The sequence below is a fragment of the Buteo buteo genome, chromosome 19 (assembly GCF_964188355.1).
Source record: "Buteo buteo chromosome 19, bButBut1.hap1.1, whole genome shotgun sequence".
Lineage (NCBI taxonomy): Eukaryota > Metazoa > Chordata > Aves > Accipitriformes > Accipitridae > Buteo > Buteo buteo.
The window spans coordinates 22,228,848-22,247,393 of NC_134189.1; the positions used below are offsets into that span (position 1 = coordinate 22,228,848).

Consider the following 18,546-nt stretch of genomic DNA (forward strand, 5'->3'; position numbering starts at 1 on the left):
ACCAATTATTGTTAAAATAAGCAGAGACTCTGCCTTGGGGAATGTGGAGAGACAATTTGTTGAAAAGTACCAGTATGAATTTTGAAATTTGGAAGAGTCATTATGGTGACAAAGAACATAACTATCATCAGATTTGCTCTTCTAATTGTCATGCATGCGCTGGGGGAAAACATAAGAAAATAGAACAGCAAATGATTTAGCTTTTGTAAAATTAGAATTCATAGGTTTGCTATATGACAGTGTATAAGGTCTATTTTTCAGTAAGCACCAAGCCATTGTCTCATTATTACCTGGCAATCAGCAGGTAAATTTCCTGCCATGCAGTCATTGATGGATATGGCAGGACTAGTTTTAGAATCAATTTAATAACTAAGGAGCAGACTGACTTAAGTACAGGGAGTATGTAGATAGCTTGAGAATAGATAATGATTACTGAAATGCCAGTGAGCTCTGGATTTAGTAATTAAGCAGTAGCTATTGAAGAGGTGACTGTATTCCTGTCTTTACTGCATTATAGTACATTGCTTTTCTGATTTAGAACAAACTGTACTAGAAAGTATTTTTAATGAAAATAAAGTAAATGCCAAAGCCCATTGAACCTATTTCTTCCAAAGGGAGACAATTTTCTATTATATAAGTATCCTCTCATGTTCAGGGCCATCAGATCTGGAATACCGTGCTACCAGGTGGTAATTACAGAGACTTCTTCAATGGGCCAGTGATCAGTTTTGGTATTCTGCCCCTCATTTCCCATACTCGGAGGCCAAGATCAGCCAAGAAAACACCAGCTGTGTGAAAGAAAGAAGAGGAAGTATAGCAGTTTCTTTGGTGGTTGGTGACTCAGAAGTGCATACTGCGGTCAAACGGAGGTTTGCAGTGGCCCTCCGACCTGACAGTGAGAGGTGTCCAGAAATATTGTGACAGGCAGCCCGCTCTGGAATACTAATGTCTCTGATTAGACCACTCTCATTTCTCTGGAGTTCCTGGGGATGGAAGGAAAGAGGAAAAAATAAAATTACATGATCTGTTTCTAACTTGGGAGCCACAAGACTGGCATTACACTGCAAGTTTTGGATGTGTTTTAGTCTTCTTGCTGTTTGGATGCGTAACTAGCCATCTCAGAGAAAGTCACGACATGGGTCTCCCCTCTGACAGCAGAGAAGCTCTCTGAGAGAGGAGAAGAAGATGGAATTTTGATCCTTTCTCAATTTAAGAGATTTTTTCCCCCTAATTCACCTCTAAGATGAGTAGTTGCCAGACTGATGCACTGAAATGCAGTCAGATAAGTAAGAGCCAGGAAGCTGTGTTCCATGTATGTGGATTTTCTGGATCATCGTAAGTCCCTTTGTATCCTCGTTGTCTGAGGGACCTTCAGCACTATTTTATTGCTCATTCTGTCAAAAATGCCCTGCCATGGCATCACCCCCTAGGCACTGTTATATTACCAAGATGCAAGACTGTTTTTTTCTCTTTGGAGAAGAATTTTTAGCTTTTTTAGTTCAAAGTTAAGTGATGACTAAATATATCTTGGACAGTTACTTGCAACTGCAGCCTAAAAGACAGGACTTCATAATTCAGGTAATCCCTTTCAGTTCCTATAGCCGTGGATAAGCTGTGAAGAGCTGGTGTTACCCAAGTTGTTACGTTTTGGCTCTATCTCTCAGCTGTGCTTTACTCTTGGACCGTCAGAGCCAAGTCCATTTCCCCACCCACAAATTGCTCAGAAAGGGGGACTTACATCAATGGTTTTAATCATGACTACTTGATCTGCCTCCTTGGCTGCCTTCTCTGCAGTTTTGACAGTATCATTGTCCCAGTCAACAAACTCCATGGCCATCATTCCTTCCACTGCACTGGGGAAAGAGTAAGGGGCAATGGGGAGTTGAGGACAAATGATGAGAAGATAAGGAAGGAGGGGAAAAATAAAACAGGAAAGGGGGTGGTGGGGGGGTAGATAAAGGAAAAGAGATTGTTAAAGTATCACAGTTAATAGATTCCTGCAACAAGGGAGTTCAACTTGACAGGTCCAGGTACGTGGCTCTTTCTTCCCTACCAGCAACATTTCATTTTCATTATCTTTTCCATTTGCCATTCTTTATAGCCACATTTTGCTATGCTACTTCCAGAAACATGTTGACTCAGGACTCACTCTGAAGCCTCCTGTTTGAGTGCATGCGCAACGTACAGTATGTCGGGGAAGCCCATGCAACTGGAGATGTTGTTACGAGGGTAGTAGAAGAGGAATGTCAGACACATCTCATCCATGGTGCTTGGCCCACCCTGCAAAGACACAAGGATGACTCAGAGGTCTGCTGAGACACAACGAGGAGACTATTTCTCTTCAGGAAAGCACTCTTGTTCACAGCTCATGCAGATCCTGTCTGGTGAAAAAAAAAGGATTTTTTTTTTTTCCTGAAAGTTAGAAACAGAGGATCAAAGTATCCTCACAGGAGTCTGATAAATAGGTTGCTCGGTGCTTTTATAACCAAAATCTACTTATTCTCTCCTTCAGGGAAACTACCATATTTTTATTTCAATCTACAATATCCCAAAATCTGAACCTTTGGGATTCAGGGAACTGAGTGTGACATCCAGAGCAGAATTTTTCAGTTGATCCCTACTTTTGGAATGGGCCCAATGAAATCAAACAGTGTTGCTCTCTGTGAATATAAGCTCTGTAATCCTCTTTAGGTTTCACAAAACCTCTCAGCTTCTTGTGCACATTTCTAAATGCAATAATGTTATTGACTACTCTGCATGGCGTATGCTCTAAAATAAGTTATGAAGCTTGAGCATGACAATAACTGTTTATGTGAGAAGTTCTGCAAAACTGGTGTCTGGTCTGAATAAGAAGAACTAAAAAGAATGTCTTTATGTTTTGAGAAGTGCAGATCAGATCCAGCTGCCAGATTATGTCAGTTCCTGTATTTGACTTCTGCCTGTCCACTAAATCCAAGTGTTCAATGATTGAAAATCAACTTAGCTGCAAGTTTTGCTACTGGCACTTGACATTTTGGACAAGAGTTAGCTTGTATGGTATTAGATGCAAGATAGCTTTGGGATCTGTTCATAATGTATTAGGAAGGTCTTGCTGGAGAGCTACTATCCAGCTATGGAGCAACCGTGCAAGGCATACCTCAGTATGTCTGTGATATTGTGTCTGACACAAGTTTTTACCAGGACTGTATTTGCTTGGGGAAGAGATATGTCTGCCCAAAAGATTTTAATGGTGACAAACTAATTTTAAAAGCAATGGAAGATTTGTAGGTAGAAAAACAAACTTACAAAAGTAATCCCTGATCGATCCAGCGTCTGAAAAGTGCATTCGACCAGGATCTCATCCCCCTAGGGAACACAGTAGGTCACACCATCAGAGCGGTACGGGCAAAGCACCCAAAACAACCGCTCACAACATGGGGAACCGGGGAACTGTGTGAAAACAACGGGCCACAGCCTGAGGTGGAAGGAAGGACAGAATATGTCGGTGTGCTCTGACACCTCTGGTACTTGCCACCTCCCCAGCCTGCCCACCCATGGCTACGTCCTGGGGGAGGATCGTACTGGTTTGATTATGAGGATTTCTTTCATGTCCCGAATCTCCTGCAGTCTGAAGTCGTACTTATTGTCCTCACAGATGATCCTCAGCTGCTCACCGTTCCTGGGGAGACAAACAAGGGGAGAAAGTTGTAATGTTTCCAGGGAAGGCTGTGGAATAACCGATTTGTGGATGAAATAAACAGAACCAAGAAAAATCCCCCCCAGAAATCATGCCTGATCTCTTTTGTACCTTAATTCACAGAATGTATTTTCAGCAACAGTCAGTCCCAAACATAAACTTGAAATTTTTCACCCAACCCTCTTTGGTCTGGAGTCCAAATATAGACTTTTTAAATGTCAGTAATTGTTGTGCCTTGAAACTTTCGCCTTTCAGATGACAATCTGGGATCCCAGAAGTAAGAATCCCAACACTTGCATTACAAAACACTGTCCTAAATAAAAAAACTCTCTGACCCTAGCAGAGTAGAGTTGGCAGGCTGTTTAGGACCTCCCTTGCAGATGCAGAAATATCACATGTGAATTCTTCCTTGCTATTTCTACAGTGCTTTGTGATATTTCTGCTTAGGTGGTCTCTGCTCTGCTTGAGCACTGCTTCTCCATCCACGTTATGGGTCCTTAGATCTTGCTAAGTACATCCTCCGTGCACACTGCAAAGTGCATCAAGGCATCCAGCCCACAAATACTTGTGGTGCTCAGGGCCAGGCTGTCCCAGCGGCTCTCGTGCACCCTGCTTGCTTGTTGGAGGCTGGCCAGAGAGGGGAAAATACCCATCAGACAATTGATAGTCCCACTTTTTTGAGGTTGCCTTTGACGGAGCTTCTAGTCACTCTGCCCCATTCCTTGACACGCTGAGGATTGGGTAGAGAGGTGCAGGGCCAGGGTGTTTAAACCATGTCTGATTGTAGGGTGCCATTGGTGTTTAAGGATAACTAAGAAAGGCCATCTTCAAGGGCAGATGTGCCATTTTGGAACAACCTAGATTCTGCTGAATGATATTTCATATGTGTGCTTAGAAGCCAAACAAGACAACACCTGCCCTGCTCATAACTTACCTTTGTATTGGTTGGGGGGGCGGGGGGCAGGCGCTCTCCTGTCTTCCACAGCTTGCCTACAGTGTAGTTCAGATTCCCTGCGTACCTACATGATCAACTCAGTATGTGTGGAGTTTCTGCAGAGTGAATCAGCGTGTGAGGCAGCATGTGAGACAGCGCAGGGGTCTAGGGATTTGGTGTGAGAGCACAGCCATCTAAGGACCTGGCAATGCCAAAGTTTCCCCTTGCCATTCCAGATGGAACGCAGATCACACCCCAGAGTGTGCACCAGCTATGCCACATAGACAGGCAGGGAACTTGATCTTGAAGGTGTCACAGTGAGCACTCTAAGATTAGAGTGTCGCTGTGACATCTTGGGCTGCACCCATATTGCTAAATATCATAGGATAGTGGCTTGTTCTCTGGCTCGCTGGCACGGACTAGGTGTCTGCTTCCCTATAACTGTCTGCAGCATGATGCTTGGCTCATGTTGGGTTATTCTGAAATTAGAAACCTAAGGAGGAGATAGGCATTATACCTATACTACCAAGCACTTAGTCCTCTGTGATACCTCTTTGGCCTAAAGCACAATTAATTTTTAATTCTGGGATTTGTTTTGTTTTCAAATTCCAAGTGGCTGAAGTAGTGTTCAAATGCTGTGCTGCAGACCATGACTGGCTATTTTCATAGCTTGAAACTGAGAAAACATGCTTCACGGACTGCGGTGTGATCAGAGAGCACATAGGGGTGCTGAAGTTTTTACTGGGGGAGGACGGTGGAGAAAACCAAACCCAGTGTAGTTTTGCCCATGCAGCCCGTGGGTACTGGTAGATGCAATCCCCAGAGCTGTGCCTGCGTAGCCTCGGGTGAGTCCGGGTGGCAGGACCAAGCTATGCAAGGGTACCGTCTAGCAGGGGACTAGTGGGGACGAGTAGCAGTCCAGTGCTTGATCTCACCACTTAGACCTGTTTTATTTAACAGGAAGCACAGTCGTGGTCTCTTACTTTCTCCTGAGCTGATCTTTCTTTCCCTACGAGCTAGTTCTCTGTACTACAATTCAGAGACTGCAGTCTCCTGCACTGGCAGACGGATGGAGACTAACCTGGGAACATCATTCTCATCTACTCTAGCCAAGAGGCAGGGACTGATCCTGTGGCATGGGCAGCAATACTGTGAGTTTCCTTCTCTTACCGGTATTGAGCAGCTTTCACTCCTCTGCCAGATAGGTGGGTGTGAAGCAAGTAGGCAAATACATGCAAATCTGGAACCAACATCCCATTCATCTGCAGTTCAAAATGAAGTAGGTCAGAGCCTGGCAATCAGAGCATGACACTATGTTTCAGGCCTGCCCATCAAGTCGAAAGCTTGATGGAATTCATATAAAAGTCAGCTTAATTTTTTTTTTTTAAAAGGAGGTTTAAGACCATTTCCTTATCTAGGTCACTACTAACTGAAAGGTTGCTCTGGTGAGCCTTTCTGAAAATTGCTCTTCTGGCTTTAGGTACTCTGGCATAGTTGTCTGAGTCTGTGATATCTCATGCTGGGTACTGTAAGCATACCTTGCTAGCAGCTACGTAAAAAGCAAAGGCAAGATATAGGAGAGGTAATAAGTTAAACATGCAGATATATGAACTCTAAGAAAGAGCATATAATAGAAAGAGTAAAAGGAGAAAGTGTACGACACTGATCAATGGACCATTAAAAGAACCATCAAAATGTAAACCTTAAAACGTTCAAAGAAAATCTTTGAAAACTGGTGAAAAGAAGAAAAACAAGATTACTAGAGGTCTCATAAGAGGGGGCAAACCTATGGGTTGTTCATAGGGGATTGTGGGACTGTGTAAAATTTATGGGATATTCTAAGTGGATTGTGGGACTGTGCAAAATTTATTATCGGACACTTAGGGAAGAGGTCAAAGTTAGGGAAAGAGAGAAACAAACATGGGAAATGGAGAGAAGACATGGAGACTCCAGTTGTACTTAAGCAGACTGCTGGTCAGTATGTTTGTCTAATCAAACCTAGCACCTGACTGCTCCAATCTAGACTATCTTATTAAACTCTGTTCCTAACTATTTTCTGGATGGGTGTGCTCTCTATACTGTGTATATATGTGTGCCTGTGGTTTTGGGGTGGGATCCTCCACTAGGCAACTTCAAGATGGAAAGACCCAAGGTCCAGGGCACAGATGTTTGAAAGGAATTATGGTCTGGGCCAGAAATCGGAGAGACCCCCAGATGTGATCACATACAGGAGCTTGAGTGAGTGAGCGTATGGTGATGTTCCTCTAGTGAACTTTAAGCCTGATTAGCCAGAGAGGAGGAGGAGGATTGGGTCATTTTTGTTCTCCATGCTCGTGCGGGTGTTGTTCGTGGTGCCTGTAAAGGTACAGTCCTCCTGTCTGTGTTGATCTGTTTGTGGCCAGCTGAGTCTGCTCTCTGGGTGTGTGTGTTTGGGTGGGATACGGGGTGTCTGTATCTTTGGAGTTTGCCCCCAGCCTCAGCACCAGCTGGGCCTGGGAAAGGGGAAAGTGGCAACCTCACATCTAGCCATCCTGGAGGGACCTGTGAATCCCCCTGGATCCCACAGTCCACCAGAGCTGATTATTGTGAGCAGCCTCTTGGCTGTGTTTTGAGGGATGTTAGATCTCCACTCTGGAGGTACCTTCTTGACCTGAGAGAGACCACCACATCCTTCCAGCCTAGTACCTGCCTTCCTGCACCAGTACCACACACCTATGGTAGGACAAAGGCCTCCTGCATGTGGTGGAGCGGACCCCCTCGGGGCTTTTGGGAAGTCACTATGTCCTTTGGGTTTTGTTTCCCTTTCACTTAGATGGGGTGGATGGGTATTCGAGCCACGGTTCTGACATGCTTACACAGCTCTGCTTATGCTCTTGGGCCAAATCTTGGGTATCTGCTGAGCAGTATTGTTGGAAAGGATACTCATTTTGCAACATGCAAAAATGGAGGTTAAGATAGCACCCTGCACCAAACAGCTTTTGGACAAATCTAGAGCAAGATGAAAGCCCAAAGTGAGAAAGATCAAGAAGGATTTCATATAGCTTTCCCAACACTCACTTCATCAAACTGGCTGGAATTGCAAAGGCCATAAGATCTGTAGGATTCTGCCCCGGGAGGAATGAAATGCACAGGGAAAATGAAGACGCCTGTTTGCAGAACCCCCACATCATACTGCCGTAGCTCCGGAGTATAGTAGATTCGTACCCCTGAGCTGTCGATCAAGCCTGTAAAAGAAAAATGACCATTCCTTCAGCAATGACTCCAGAAACATTGGAAGTGGGGCCTGAAGCAACAGGACATAGTGTGTCCCTTTCCCAATCACAGGCTGGGAGCAGGCACAGATGAAGAGGAGGACCTAAGCTCTCCACCCTACCCCCAGTGCTGTGGTCCACTGGAGTGTACAGCCTCGCAGTCGTGCAAGGCGCACGGCTGCACAGACCTTCGCTCATAGTGAAGACTCATCTGGATCCAGCCCTGCTCATAGTCTTAGATGATTCCCATAAAACCACTCCGTGCTTTTGTTTCCCCTTCTGTAAAATGATAGCAAATGCCGTGGTGGCAATTCTTCATCACCTGCTATAGGGATTGAGCGCTGGAGGTCACAGTAGAAGCCTGAGGTGGTCTCATTAGGCTCTCAGGACTTCATCCTGACCCTTGGTACCCCCATTCCTCCCACAGCCACTCTGTCCCTTCCCACCCTGCTCCTTTTTCCCATGATGTCCACATTTCCCTGACATTTTCCCTAACACTCCCGCTAGTATCACAGCAGAAAGATGTGCTCAGCTTTTTCGATAGTAAGATGTGTCTAATCTAAGCAGATATAAGTGTCTATGTTTCTAAAGTTAAAGTTCTTTAACCTAGTCCAGTCTCTTCTTACTGTCCTGAAGGTTGTACTGAGCAACATATGGAAGAGCTTCGTGCAGAAGCTGGTTTCTAAAAGGCTTCTAGGTGAGGTCTGAGGCCTCCATCCTGAGGCTGTTCTTTGTCAGACAACTGCCCAGCGTTACTCACCTGGTAACAAGTCAAAATTGCTGTAATGGATTTCTAGTCGGACGTACTGAGGGTCCCAAGGTGTCCCTATGGAAACCGCAGCTTCATCTGGAAATTGATAAGACTTGTGGAAAGAGGAAGAGGAGGAATAAACTTATATGAAGTAGTTAGTTTTTAACTCTTCTTTGGTGTTTCTTGTTTGATAACTTACAAAAAGAAAGTTTTTATTTTCTTGCATCTCTGAATATTTGCTTAGACATTGTTAGGAATCAAAATGTTGTAGGAAATCCTGCCAGTTCCATTTCTTTTCCTTCTGAATTGGAACAAGGAAGAATTTTCAAAATCTATTTTTCATTTATCTTTTTGATTGGTTTCATTTTTATTTTTATACTGTATTTAATAGGAAATGGTTATAATATGTGTACACTCTTGCAGCACATTTCATATCAGTATGGGCACTGCATAACATAAAATCTGAATAAAACTCGTATAAGGGTTTTGCCTAAAACTTATCTCCTTTCTCTCTCCGTCCCCAGGTACGTGCATACTATAGAAATACAAAATAGATTTTGATCTGAAGGGCACAAGATAGATGCTAAAATTTGTGCAGCACTGACTTCTAACTAGGCCACTCAGTCAGAAGGACCAATTTCACTGAACTTTTAGATTTACTCTGCTGCAAAAGAGGCAGAGCCAGTAGAAAAAAAAACCAGAAAATAGGTACACTTCTACCTGTTATGCAAGACTAGCATGAGGAGAATTTTGTGAAACTAATGGCAATGTTATTATTAAAAGGTCAGAATGAAAGCCTTAATGTGTGACGTGATACTTGTTTAATGCAGATATGATAATAAGGTACCCACGTACGCAGAGTATTGACAACTACGTAGAAATCGCCAGCATCACCAGATGCAGCAGAAGTAGTGGTTAAGCGGGGACAGTATGAGGAAACTTCCCCAGTCTGCTTGGCCCTGCAGGACTGTGGGGTCTTACTGGACAAGCTGCCCACAAGGGTACTACTGTTTGTAACAAGAAGTGGGGAAGGGAATGGGCCCTGCAGACTCACCTCCCCTCCGACAGCCCAGCCCACAAGCACCTGAGAGCACAGGGCAAAATCTGGATTGGCTCCATAGCAATCGTCTATGCCACTGGGTAACACGCTGGCGTTGCCACAGGCATAAACAAGAATATGATGAACCAAGGTTATGTTGTGGGGTGTTATTACAGGTTCGAACTGTAACCAAGAGAAAGAGTCAAAAAAAGTTATTGTCAACCCTAAAATATTTCTTTCCCAGGCAACCAGAAAGAGCAGTTAACCATATCTTAGGTAAACAGATAGAATCTGATTCGCAAAATGGATGGTAAACTGGATGATGATTTATCTACTCATTTTGGTATGCACCCAGCAGAGTCCATTTTTCCAGAAAGGATTTGCATCTTCCTTTAAAGCACCTCCCCTTAATCAGAATCACAGGGGTGTCTATTTGACCTGTTATGCTGGGCAGTGTGGTTCCAGATTAGAAATGTAAATAGTTTACCTCATACACCATTTTCTTGTCTGCAAAGCAAGATAAGGGACCTTGATCTCAGGTTCACTATAATTCACTGCTCCCTCAGTTGTACCAAAAGTACTATAATCGAGATAGTTTAAAATCAACCCCGCAAATAATTTGTATCTGTTCATTAATCACTGAACTTTTTACCAGCACTGATGAGATCAGGTGTCAGAATCCTGATGTTACAAGAACTGACTAAAATTCCTGAGTTTGTTCTGTAGAATTACCTGTTAAATGTTTTTTTTCCAGTCCATGCAAAGTCTTTCTTATGAAATTTTGCCTTATGCTGTTGCAGCGGAACATCTGGTTTTAAACATTCAAAACTCACAAAACTAAGAAGGGTTGCTTGACCTTGAAGCAAAGTCATCTTAATTTGAGAAGTAACCTAGGCTTGCTTTGGAAAGTTCCTGTTTCTTTCCTTTTCTCTTCATTTTTGCATATTCAATCTTGAAAACAGGATGGCAAAAATGTTAGTTTTGCCTTTTATACAAATATTCTTAGCAATCTCCAAGGACAAAAAGTCCTTTCAATATAGAAAATCCTGGAGGATCCCTTTGCTCTCAAAGATACCAATAGGTAACATGGCCTGAGCTCACTACACTGAGACATTAGACTTGTAGCAAAGTTTCTTCAGGTGTGATGTACATAAAGACAAAGGTACTTCCAAAGCTAGAAGCAAGACAGAGCTTATCTCCACAAGAGCCAGACAAATTAGCCAGCTCATCCTAATGGCAGTGAAGGACAGACGGAATGCTCCCAAATTTATATTAAAATGCTGTAAAAGACAGATTTGTACACGATTGAAGGAGCAAGTCTGTCCTGTCCTGGTTTTCCCCAGTAAGGCAGCGTGCAAGTTTACCTTGTAGATATGGTGCTTCTGCTTGACCACGGGCAGTGGGATAAAGGTACAGGCATACATGGTTTCTTCAACTGGAACAGCAAACTGGAAAAGAAACACACAGGAGTCACCTGAAGGTTCTCCTGGCAACTCACTAATGTGCACAGGGAACTAGAGAAGCCAAAGGGAGGCAGTGCAAGGAGAAGGAGACCCAGAACTGGAGGGAGCAGGAAGGATGATGCATTCAGCAAGCCACTGCTTGGGTTTTGGTTGCAATAAGTGAGAGGATTAAAGGGTCAGGAAGAGGAAACTGTGTTCTGGTGAAGGGCAAACACATTTTTCAGCTCCAGCAGGTCTTAAATTCCTTTTCTTTCAGATTTTTTTTTTTTTTTTCCTGAAAGGGAATTGCATTACTAATTTGCCTATTGTAACATGAACCAAGCGTGGGAAACATCCATCCAGTTCAATCAACAGTTTTAATTGCTGGTTTTCTGGAGTCACAAGCACAACACATGATAACACTAATCCCACAAATCTTTACATAAAAATAGTGCCCCTCTTTACTATGGAATATTGCCCAAGCTGATCAGCAGATTCTGCTGCGTCTTGAGTGAGTGCTGACTGTGTGGGCTGGTGCTGTTTAAAGAAGGAAGGTGTTAATGCAATACCACACTGAGTTGACACTTTTGAACTCCATTTGACAAGGATGGCACATGTACCACGAAGCAACGCTAAAGGGGGCTCCAGCTTTGCTGGTAAATCCTTATATCTGACACTGAGATGCTGCATAAGTTAATAGTGGAGGCAGTGCACGCAGTAGTATGTATTGCATTTTCTGAGCTCTTAGCCAGAATTGTCTCAGAGCATTTAAATGTATACCCATCATTTCTCTTCTCTGTGATATTGTGTAGTTCCTATGAAACTAACATGGGAAGCAGTAAATATCTTCAGTATATTATAGATATTTTTATACGGGTCTATATAGATGGGACAATAGACCTGTATACGTATATGCCTAAGTTAATAATTATATTGCAATTCAGTCTGTGTTTGGCTCTAGTCAGGGGAATTCTATAGTCAAGGGAACAGGCAACACCTTACAGCATTTTCCTAACAAATAAGCCCTTTACCCTCCATACATCAAGCCTCTACTCCCACTTCATTCCCACCCTTGCTGGCTCTATTTGCTTGTTTCCAAGATCAGACATGTCCATCTTTTGACCTGTGCAATCCAAACTTCCAGCATGGGCATGATCAATTTTGCAAAGAAAGGCAGAAGAAGGGGAAATTTTTGACATGCCAAGTAAAGTTCTTGTCCAATACTTACATTGTCCAGCCTCAGGTCATAGGTGAAGAATATTTTGGGGTCAGTTAAGTCAGATGGGCCTCTGTACCTCATCAAGAAAACAGATTTGGAAAATCTTTGGCCTTCAAAGAATTGGACTGTGTCATCAGTGCCAAATGCAGTAACGAGGCGTGCTGTGTCCATCTGTAATGGGAGTGTTTCACTGGAAAATCTCCTTCATTCCTTCCCATCAACCACACACATGTGTATACACGCTACATCACATGACTGACACAACTGCACACATATTAAAACTCAATCCACATACTAACCATGTGCAATTAGAAGTCACCTAAAATAACATCACTGGGCATATTTGGTACACACCCAGACACTCAAGACAACATGTCAGAACACACAACAGAAAGTAAGCAGTGTAACATACAAGATTTGTCTTGTCCAGACAGACACATAATGTTTTTTTCCCAAAGAGAGAGTGCTGGCTGGAAAAGACACAAGGAAAACTGTACTCACTGTCATTTCACACACATTATTAAAGTATGCATGGATTTAAAGTGCTGGTATGTGAAATGAAAGAAAGCTGAAAGAAAGACTGTGAGGGATTCGATAAAAATTTTAGAACTTGCATCACTTTGGTTTTAAACGTTCAGATACTGAGTGTCTGGATACTGTTCTAGCTGCGGGAGCTGTACAATAGTGCTAAAGATCAGATTTTCAGATCTTTGCATTTTCTGGAGCAAGCAGATGCAGTTCATTTATTTGTATATACTGTTAATGCACTTTGGGCAATTTTTACAAAGAATTACTAAGGGACTTACTTACACAAAAAGCTGGCAAAACTGTAGTCCCTTGATTCCCCATCAGCAGCTACTGTTGAGCACGAATGCGCTCAATGATCCGCCTGGACCTGCCCCATCATGTAAGGACAGCAGCAGCCATGGAAGTCTGTAGCTTCTTCCCATTCAGAATGGGATTATATTTCTTAGAATTAATAAAGGTCATTAAGGTTTGTGACTACAAAGACTTCTAGCCAGTCATTTGCACATGTATTTGAACTGCAGAAAAATGGTGAATGTGCACTGAATTCTGGACAAACATTTCTGAGTGGGCTAAGCCTTGGATAATGCTGATTTACCCAGAGCTCCCTCAAGTAAAGATGAAACTGTGTAAACAGTGTCTATATATGCAGAGTTCTGAAATTGTGTGCGTTCATATGCTTGTGAACCTTGGCAAAGCATATTTTTGAAAAATCTCTGACTTAAAATACCAGTTTGGGTTGGCTAAACTTTTAATGTCAGTCAATACCAATACCTTCTCTCTTCCAAGACAGAAGGACTGAGATTATAAAAACTTTCTGAACTTGCTAAACACAATTCTTACCAAAACACTGCCTTATATTAGGCAAGCAAAAATTTTATCTCCCACACTAGATTGTTTCTTTGGTGTCTGGCAAACAAAAGACGGACAGAGAAATGAGCAGGATTTTCAAGAGCTGTGTTCAAGCTTAAGAAAATATCTTCCCAATTCTTTGATGGAAAACATTATAAAAAACCCACCAATGACATCAAAATAGTGCCCTTGAAATGGGCATTATAAATGTGGCCGTACGGTTCCATGTATTTCTTTATATTCCTGTCATTGTGCTGTTGAGAGAAAAACCTGTCATTCTCAGATCTGATCTGGGGGATCTGGGAATACAGTGGGAAGCGAGAGCAGGTTTGTTTGGGATGTTGCTTGAGCAACCCCCTTCCTTACGGTGATATCCTGGTCATTGGGGTCACACGTCCGTAGGTGGCGTTTGAACAGCACGGTGGTGGAGGTCTCATTCTCTGTCACTGACAGCAGTTGGTAGTCCTGGCTCCCATCTTCCTCAAGGGTTGCCTCATCTACCACGTGACAATCCTGGAAAAGGAACAGTGGTCAAAGCAAGAGAGAGAAGACAAGAGCTTCCTACGCTCCAAGAAGTCGTGTTTCCAAGTTCCACTGGTGGGACCTCAGCAATTACCAAAGCGTGTCATTCTCCAAGAAGCTCCTTTGCTTTCACTGGTGATTTCCACAAACCAATGGAAGAGAACTAGCATCCAGTCCTTGCTATATCCACCTGCTCAAGGAAAGAGCAGCCCCTGGGTCCCATCGCCCAGAGGACTGGATAGGATGGAAACTGGAGGATCTCCCCTGCTTCCCGAGCGAGTGACCTGCTGCACACTGGGACATCTTAGTGCATCTGGCTCGACCACACAGGGTGGGAAGTAAAATAAGCAGAGGTAGTTCAAAAGGAAAATATTTTAGGCATACCAAAGCTTCCACTTTAACTCTTAGGTTTTCTATATGGCCTGGAACCTGGGCCTGGTTGTGGATGCAAAGCTAAGCTCTCCTAGGAACTACAAGCTAACCAATGGTTTTAGCAGCACAGACATAGTGGAAAAGACAAATACTGCATGAGTGAGATCATCAAATGCATTTGTTACTTGGTAAAAAGGCACAGAAACATGAGGCAGAGTTTGAAAAGCATCTAAATGTCTAGTTCCTATAGAAATCTCACTGGGAACAGAATGGGCCACAATAACTGCTGCTCTGAAAATATGAGGTGAAAAGGTGGGACTGTACACACAGCTGCAGGAAGGGAAGACTGACTGAGATCGCATCGTATTTTTGTGGCAAAGGAGTTCAGATGACCAGAAATGAGAAGGCAGCGGCTGCAGACAGGATGAAAATCTCTCCAAGAGAAACCTGAAACATAATAAAGCAAATGTCTCCCTAATATACAGCTGTTAAGTGCTACATTGAAAAGTTTTGCTACAGTACTCAACTTTGGGGAGATAAAAGAGAAAAATTTTACCAGACAACAGTCTGGTCAAGAAAGAATATTTTTATGTGAAACTTTCTGGTATTTTTTCCTCCCATCTCTGTTCCTTTAAGTGATTATTTCAAAACCTGCTTAGAGCTTTTGCCAGATTTCCCAGTATCTCCTCTAATAGTCTTTCTTCTTCTTGAATTTATCTATGGATTTGGACCTTCAGAATACTCTAAGCAATTTTCCTCTAACCCAAATGCTCAGTTTACATAGGGACACATCATAGTTTGAAAATACAGCTTACATTTTCCTACTGTTTTGAAATACCTGTTGCACTCTTTCATTAAAAGATCCAAACTCAAAGACAAGTAGTCTGCAAATGAACTACTTTGAAATAAATAAAATATTTAACATTAAATATACCTTATGAAAGAGGAAGGCAGTAAACAACTGATAAAAACCCCTGCCTTTGTGAAACCAAGCCTTTTTGGCTAGTTTCTCATCCGTTGGACATTACTCAGATAATGACTTTGTTATGGTTGTAGTGAAGAGGAAAACTAAAACAAAAACCAAGGATGCAAGACAGAGAGGGTTAGAAGGAAGAATGCAAATGGAAAACCCCACTTAAACTCCATTTACAGTAACTAGCATATTTTTTCTTCAAACTGTCTCTTCCATGGGTTCAGTTGATGTGCTTTACAGCCTACTGAGCAAATGTTGATTTTTGTAGTCATTAATGTACTTGCTTACTGGAATGTCTCCAGACCTAAATAATTGGGAGATATTTTCTGACATGTAAAAGAGTTGAAAAAACCTAAAACTTGCATGGGACCAAAATTGTTTTCTAATATAAACAGAGAGTTTCGGCTACCAATGCAGAAAAACATTAAAAATGTTAAATATCTCTTCTGAAAATAATGAAATATTTAATATTTTTGAAACCAAACACTTCAATTTTTCCTTTCAGGATGTTATTTTAGGAGAAATTAAATGCTTTGGTTTTACTCAAAATCACTTTTTTAAAAAATCATTATTAAAAAATAAAGAACAAGTGTTTCTTCTAATTTACCATTTTTTTCCCTGTAGTCATTCACAGCCAAAAATTTCCTGCCTGTGTCACAGTGATAAAAAAGATTTCAAAACTGGGTGTTACAAGAATGGTTTTGCAACCAACGACCACAAGTAAGGCTAGCTACCTCTCCCCCTCCAAAGTTCACCCATTTTAGACAGGCACCCAGACATATTTCATGCAAAACACATTTTACTGTTGTGTGAAAGGGGAACTGAAAACAGCTGAACAGAATAAAACCACTGTGACTGGTAAACACTTCATCAGTGTAAACTCTTTCTTTCTGTATCTGAATAACATTAAACTGCCTTTCTCTCTTTCACAATTAAACCAAAATAAAATAAAACAAGACCCTATTTTTTTTTATTTAGCACCCTCAGTGGCATTTTGTTCCTCTAAACTCCAGTTGTTTTAACATCAGGCATCTATCATTAGAGGTTGCCTTTACAGACAATGGAAAAAACAGCAAGTCCCAAGGATGTCCTATCCTATTCCTAAGGGAGACATTTAAGATCATCAGGAAGAAGCAACCTTTGGAGGTGAACACATGTCTCTGCTTACTACAGAGGAAAACAAGTAAATCAACCTTTGAAGAGCTTCAGTGAGGGAAAACATGGGAGTTTCACATCTGACTCCTGTCCGAACTGACATCTGGTTTGGGTGAATCAGAAGTTACACTCCCAGCGGCCTCTTCTAGCTTCATGGTGGGTGATTGCTTCAGTCATATCTAATTAATTCTAGTTGTGGTTTTCACTTGCAGGTGGGATCAGCTTATTTGCCTAAACATCATCTAGTGCCAGCTGGGATACCATAGGGTATCTCAGGTAGCTGCATGGGGCTAGCAGGCATGACACAGGACCTGCAGAAGACCTGGGCTCTTCTGGACTGTCAGTCAGAGGCCAACTAAGGATCTCAAATGGCCTCGGACATCTATCTTTAGCCAGTTGAGCCCATATGCTTTCAAACCAATATACTTGGAGCATGACCCTTGTCAAAGGGGGATGCAGAGGATGTCTGTCTTTTCAACTTACGGAGAAGTAGATGCTGCCATTTGGGAAGACACCTCCTATCACAATGTCAGATCCAGGCAACTCTCCGTGAGGGCTGAATCCAAATGCCACCCAGCCAGTTGTACGGACCTGCAGCTCAAATGTCATCAGCTCCTGTTCGTCATGGTCCCAGCGGAGGTAGACCATGCTTGAAGGATCCAGGAAGATGGAGAAACGCAGCGGTGGAGGTGCAGGCTGACAAGAACAAAAGCATGGGAGGAACAAGAAGAAGAGCATCCCCTTGATTCCTGAGAAGAGAACTGCCATCATCAACAGGACCGCTGCAGTTTCTGAGTCTTGCTGATACCTTAGGCAGCTATTCTGCTATGAGGGGCCCAGTTTATATGGAAGTGCACGAGGCTGGGCCTGTTGCCAGGCAGGAGGAGTGGAAACTGACTGTTCTATATCCAATTTAACATGTAAAGTTCAACACTTTACATAATATGCCCTGGCACCCTGCCTCAGTGAAACGTACCGGGTACTAGGCCATCCCATATACATCTTAAAACATTTTTAATAGTTGTTTTGTACTACACAACCAAAAAAAAGCAACAAAGTGTTTACCTCCTACCCAGTACTCCTCGGGATGGGTGAATGCCGGCTCTTCTCGCCAAGGAAAAGGGGGTCTACTGACTAACTTGCCTTTCTCTTGCAAATGCTGAAATGAACCCTGACTATGCCACCCTATTGTCTGGTGTGGTGACTGTTGGCAAGTTTGTTGGAAATGGGCTGGTGAGTCTTGGTGCCATGGCTTATCGGAGGAAGCTGCTGTGGCACATAACAAGGGCTCCTGTGGTAGCAACCTGGACTGTAGTGGAATAGTAGAATAAGAAAACTGCTTTTGCTCCATGCACTGCACCTTGGTGGGAGTGAGTGGAAGGAGAAAAGGGCATCATCTGTTGCCCTGCCTAAGACCTTTCAGTGTAATGACATGAAAAACAAAGAGCCTCAGCTGGTTTCCAACTGGTTCTGCCAGAATTGCCTTGTGCAACTTATCTCCAATTTGCCCAGTTGCATAATCCACTACAAAACATAGCCCGGGTCTGTGGATTTTGAAGGACGTCGTAGTTTATTCTTATTTACTTGCTAGGAAAGCCTAGAAAAGCCCATTTGTATTAATCTGCTGAGACAAGTGCTCACAGAACAGGAACAGAGAAGGAGAGATATCTAATCTGATCTTCAGGGACAGAGCTTAAACAGATCAAACTGCATACAGATTGCTTAAATCCCAGGTTATGTTGCTGACAGTCCTGCTGTAGGCAGCAAGTATGTTGTGGTTTCTTTTGTGAATTATGTAATACAGTGCCAACATGTTAAATTTTTCTCTGCTCCAG

The 18,546-nt window shown here is 42.7% G+C and overlaps 1 protein-coding gene across 1 annotated transcript; it reads right to left on the reverse strand.

The window, feature by feature from the left end:
• Window positions 1-743: 743 nt before the first annotated feature.
• LOC142042103 (putative DBH-like monooxygenase protein 2) lies at window positions 744-17,479 on the reverse strand. The gene is made up of 13 exons (XM_075051630.1): window positions 17,195-17,479; window positions 14,056-14,202; window positions 12,322-12,483; window positions 11,016-11,099; window positions 9,667-9,834; window positions 8,622-8,724; window positions 7,668-7,834; window positions 5,781-5,872; window positions 3,562-3,658; window positions 3,286-3,345; window positions 2,150-2,280; window positions 1,739-1,853; window positions 744-983 (listed from the first exon to the last, which is right to left on the reverse strand). The coding sequence occupies exons 1-13, from the start codon at window positions 17,477-17,479 to the stop codon at window positions 744-746; spliced, it is 1,851 nt and encodes a 616-aa protein (XP_074907731.1).
• Between the last annotated feature and the right edge of the window lie 1,067 nt (window positions 17,480-18,546).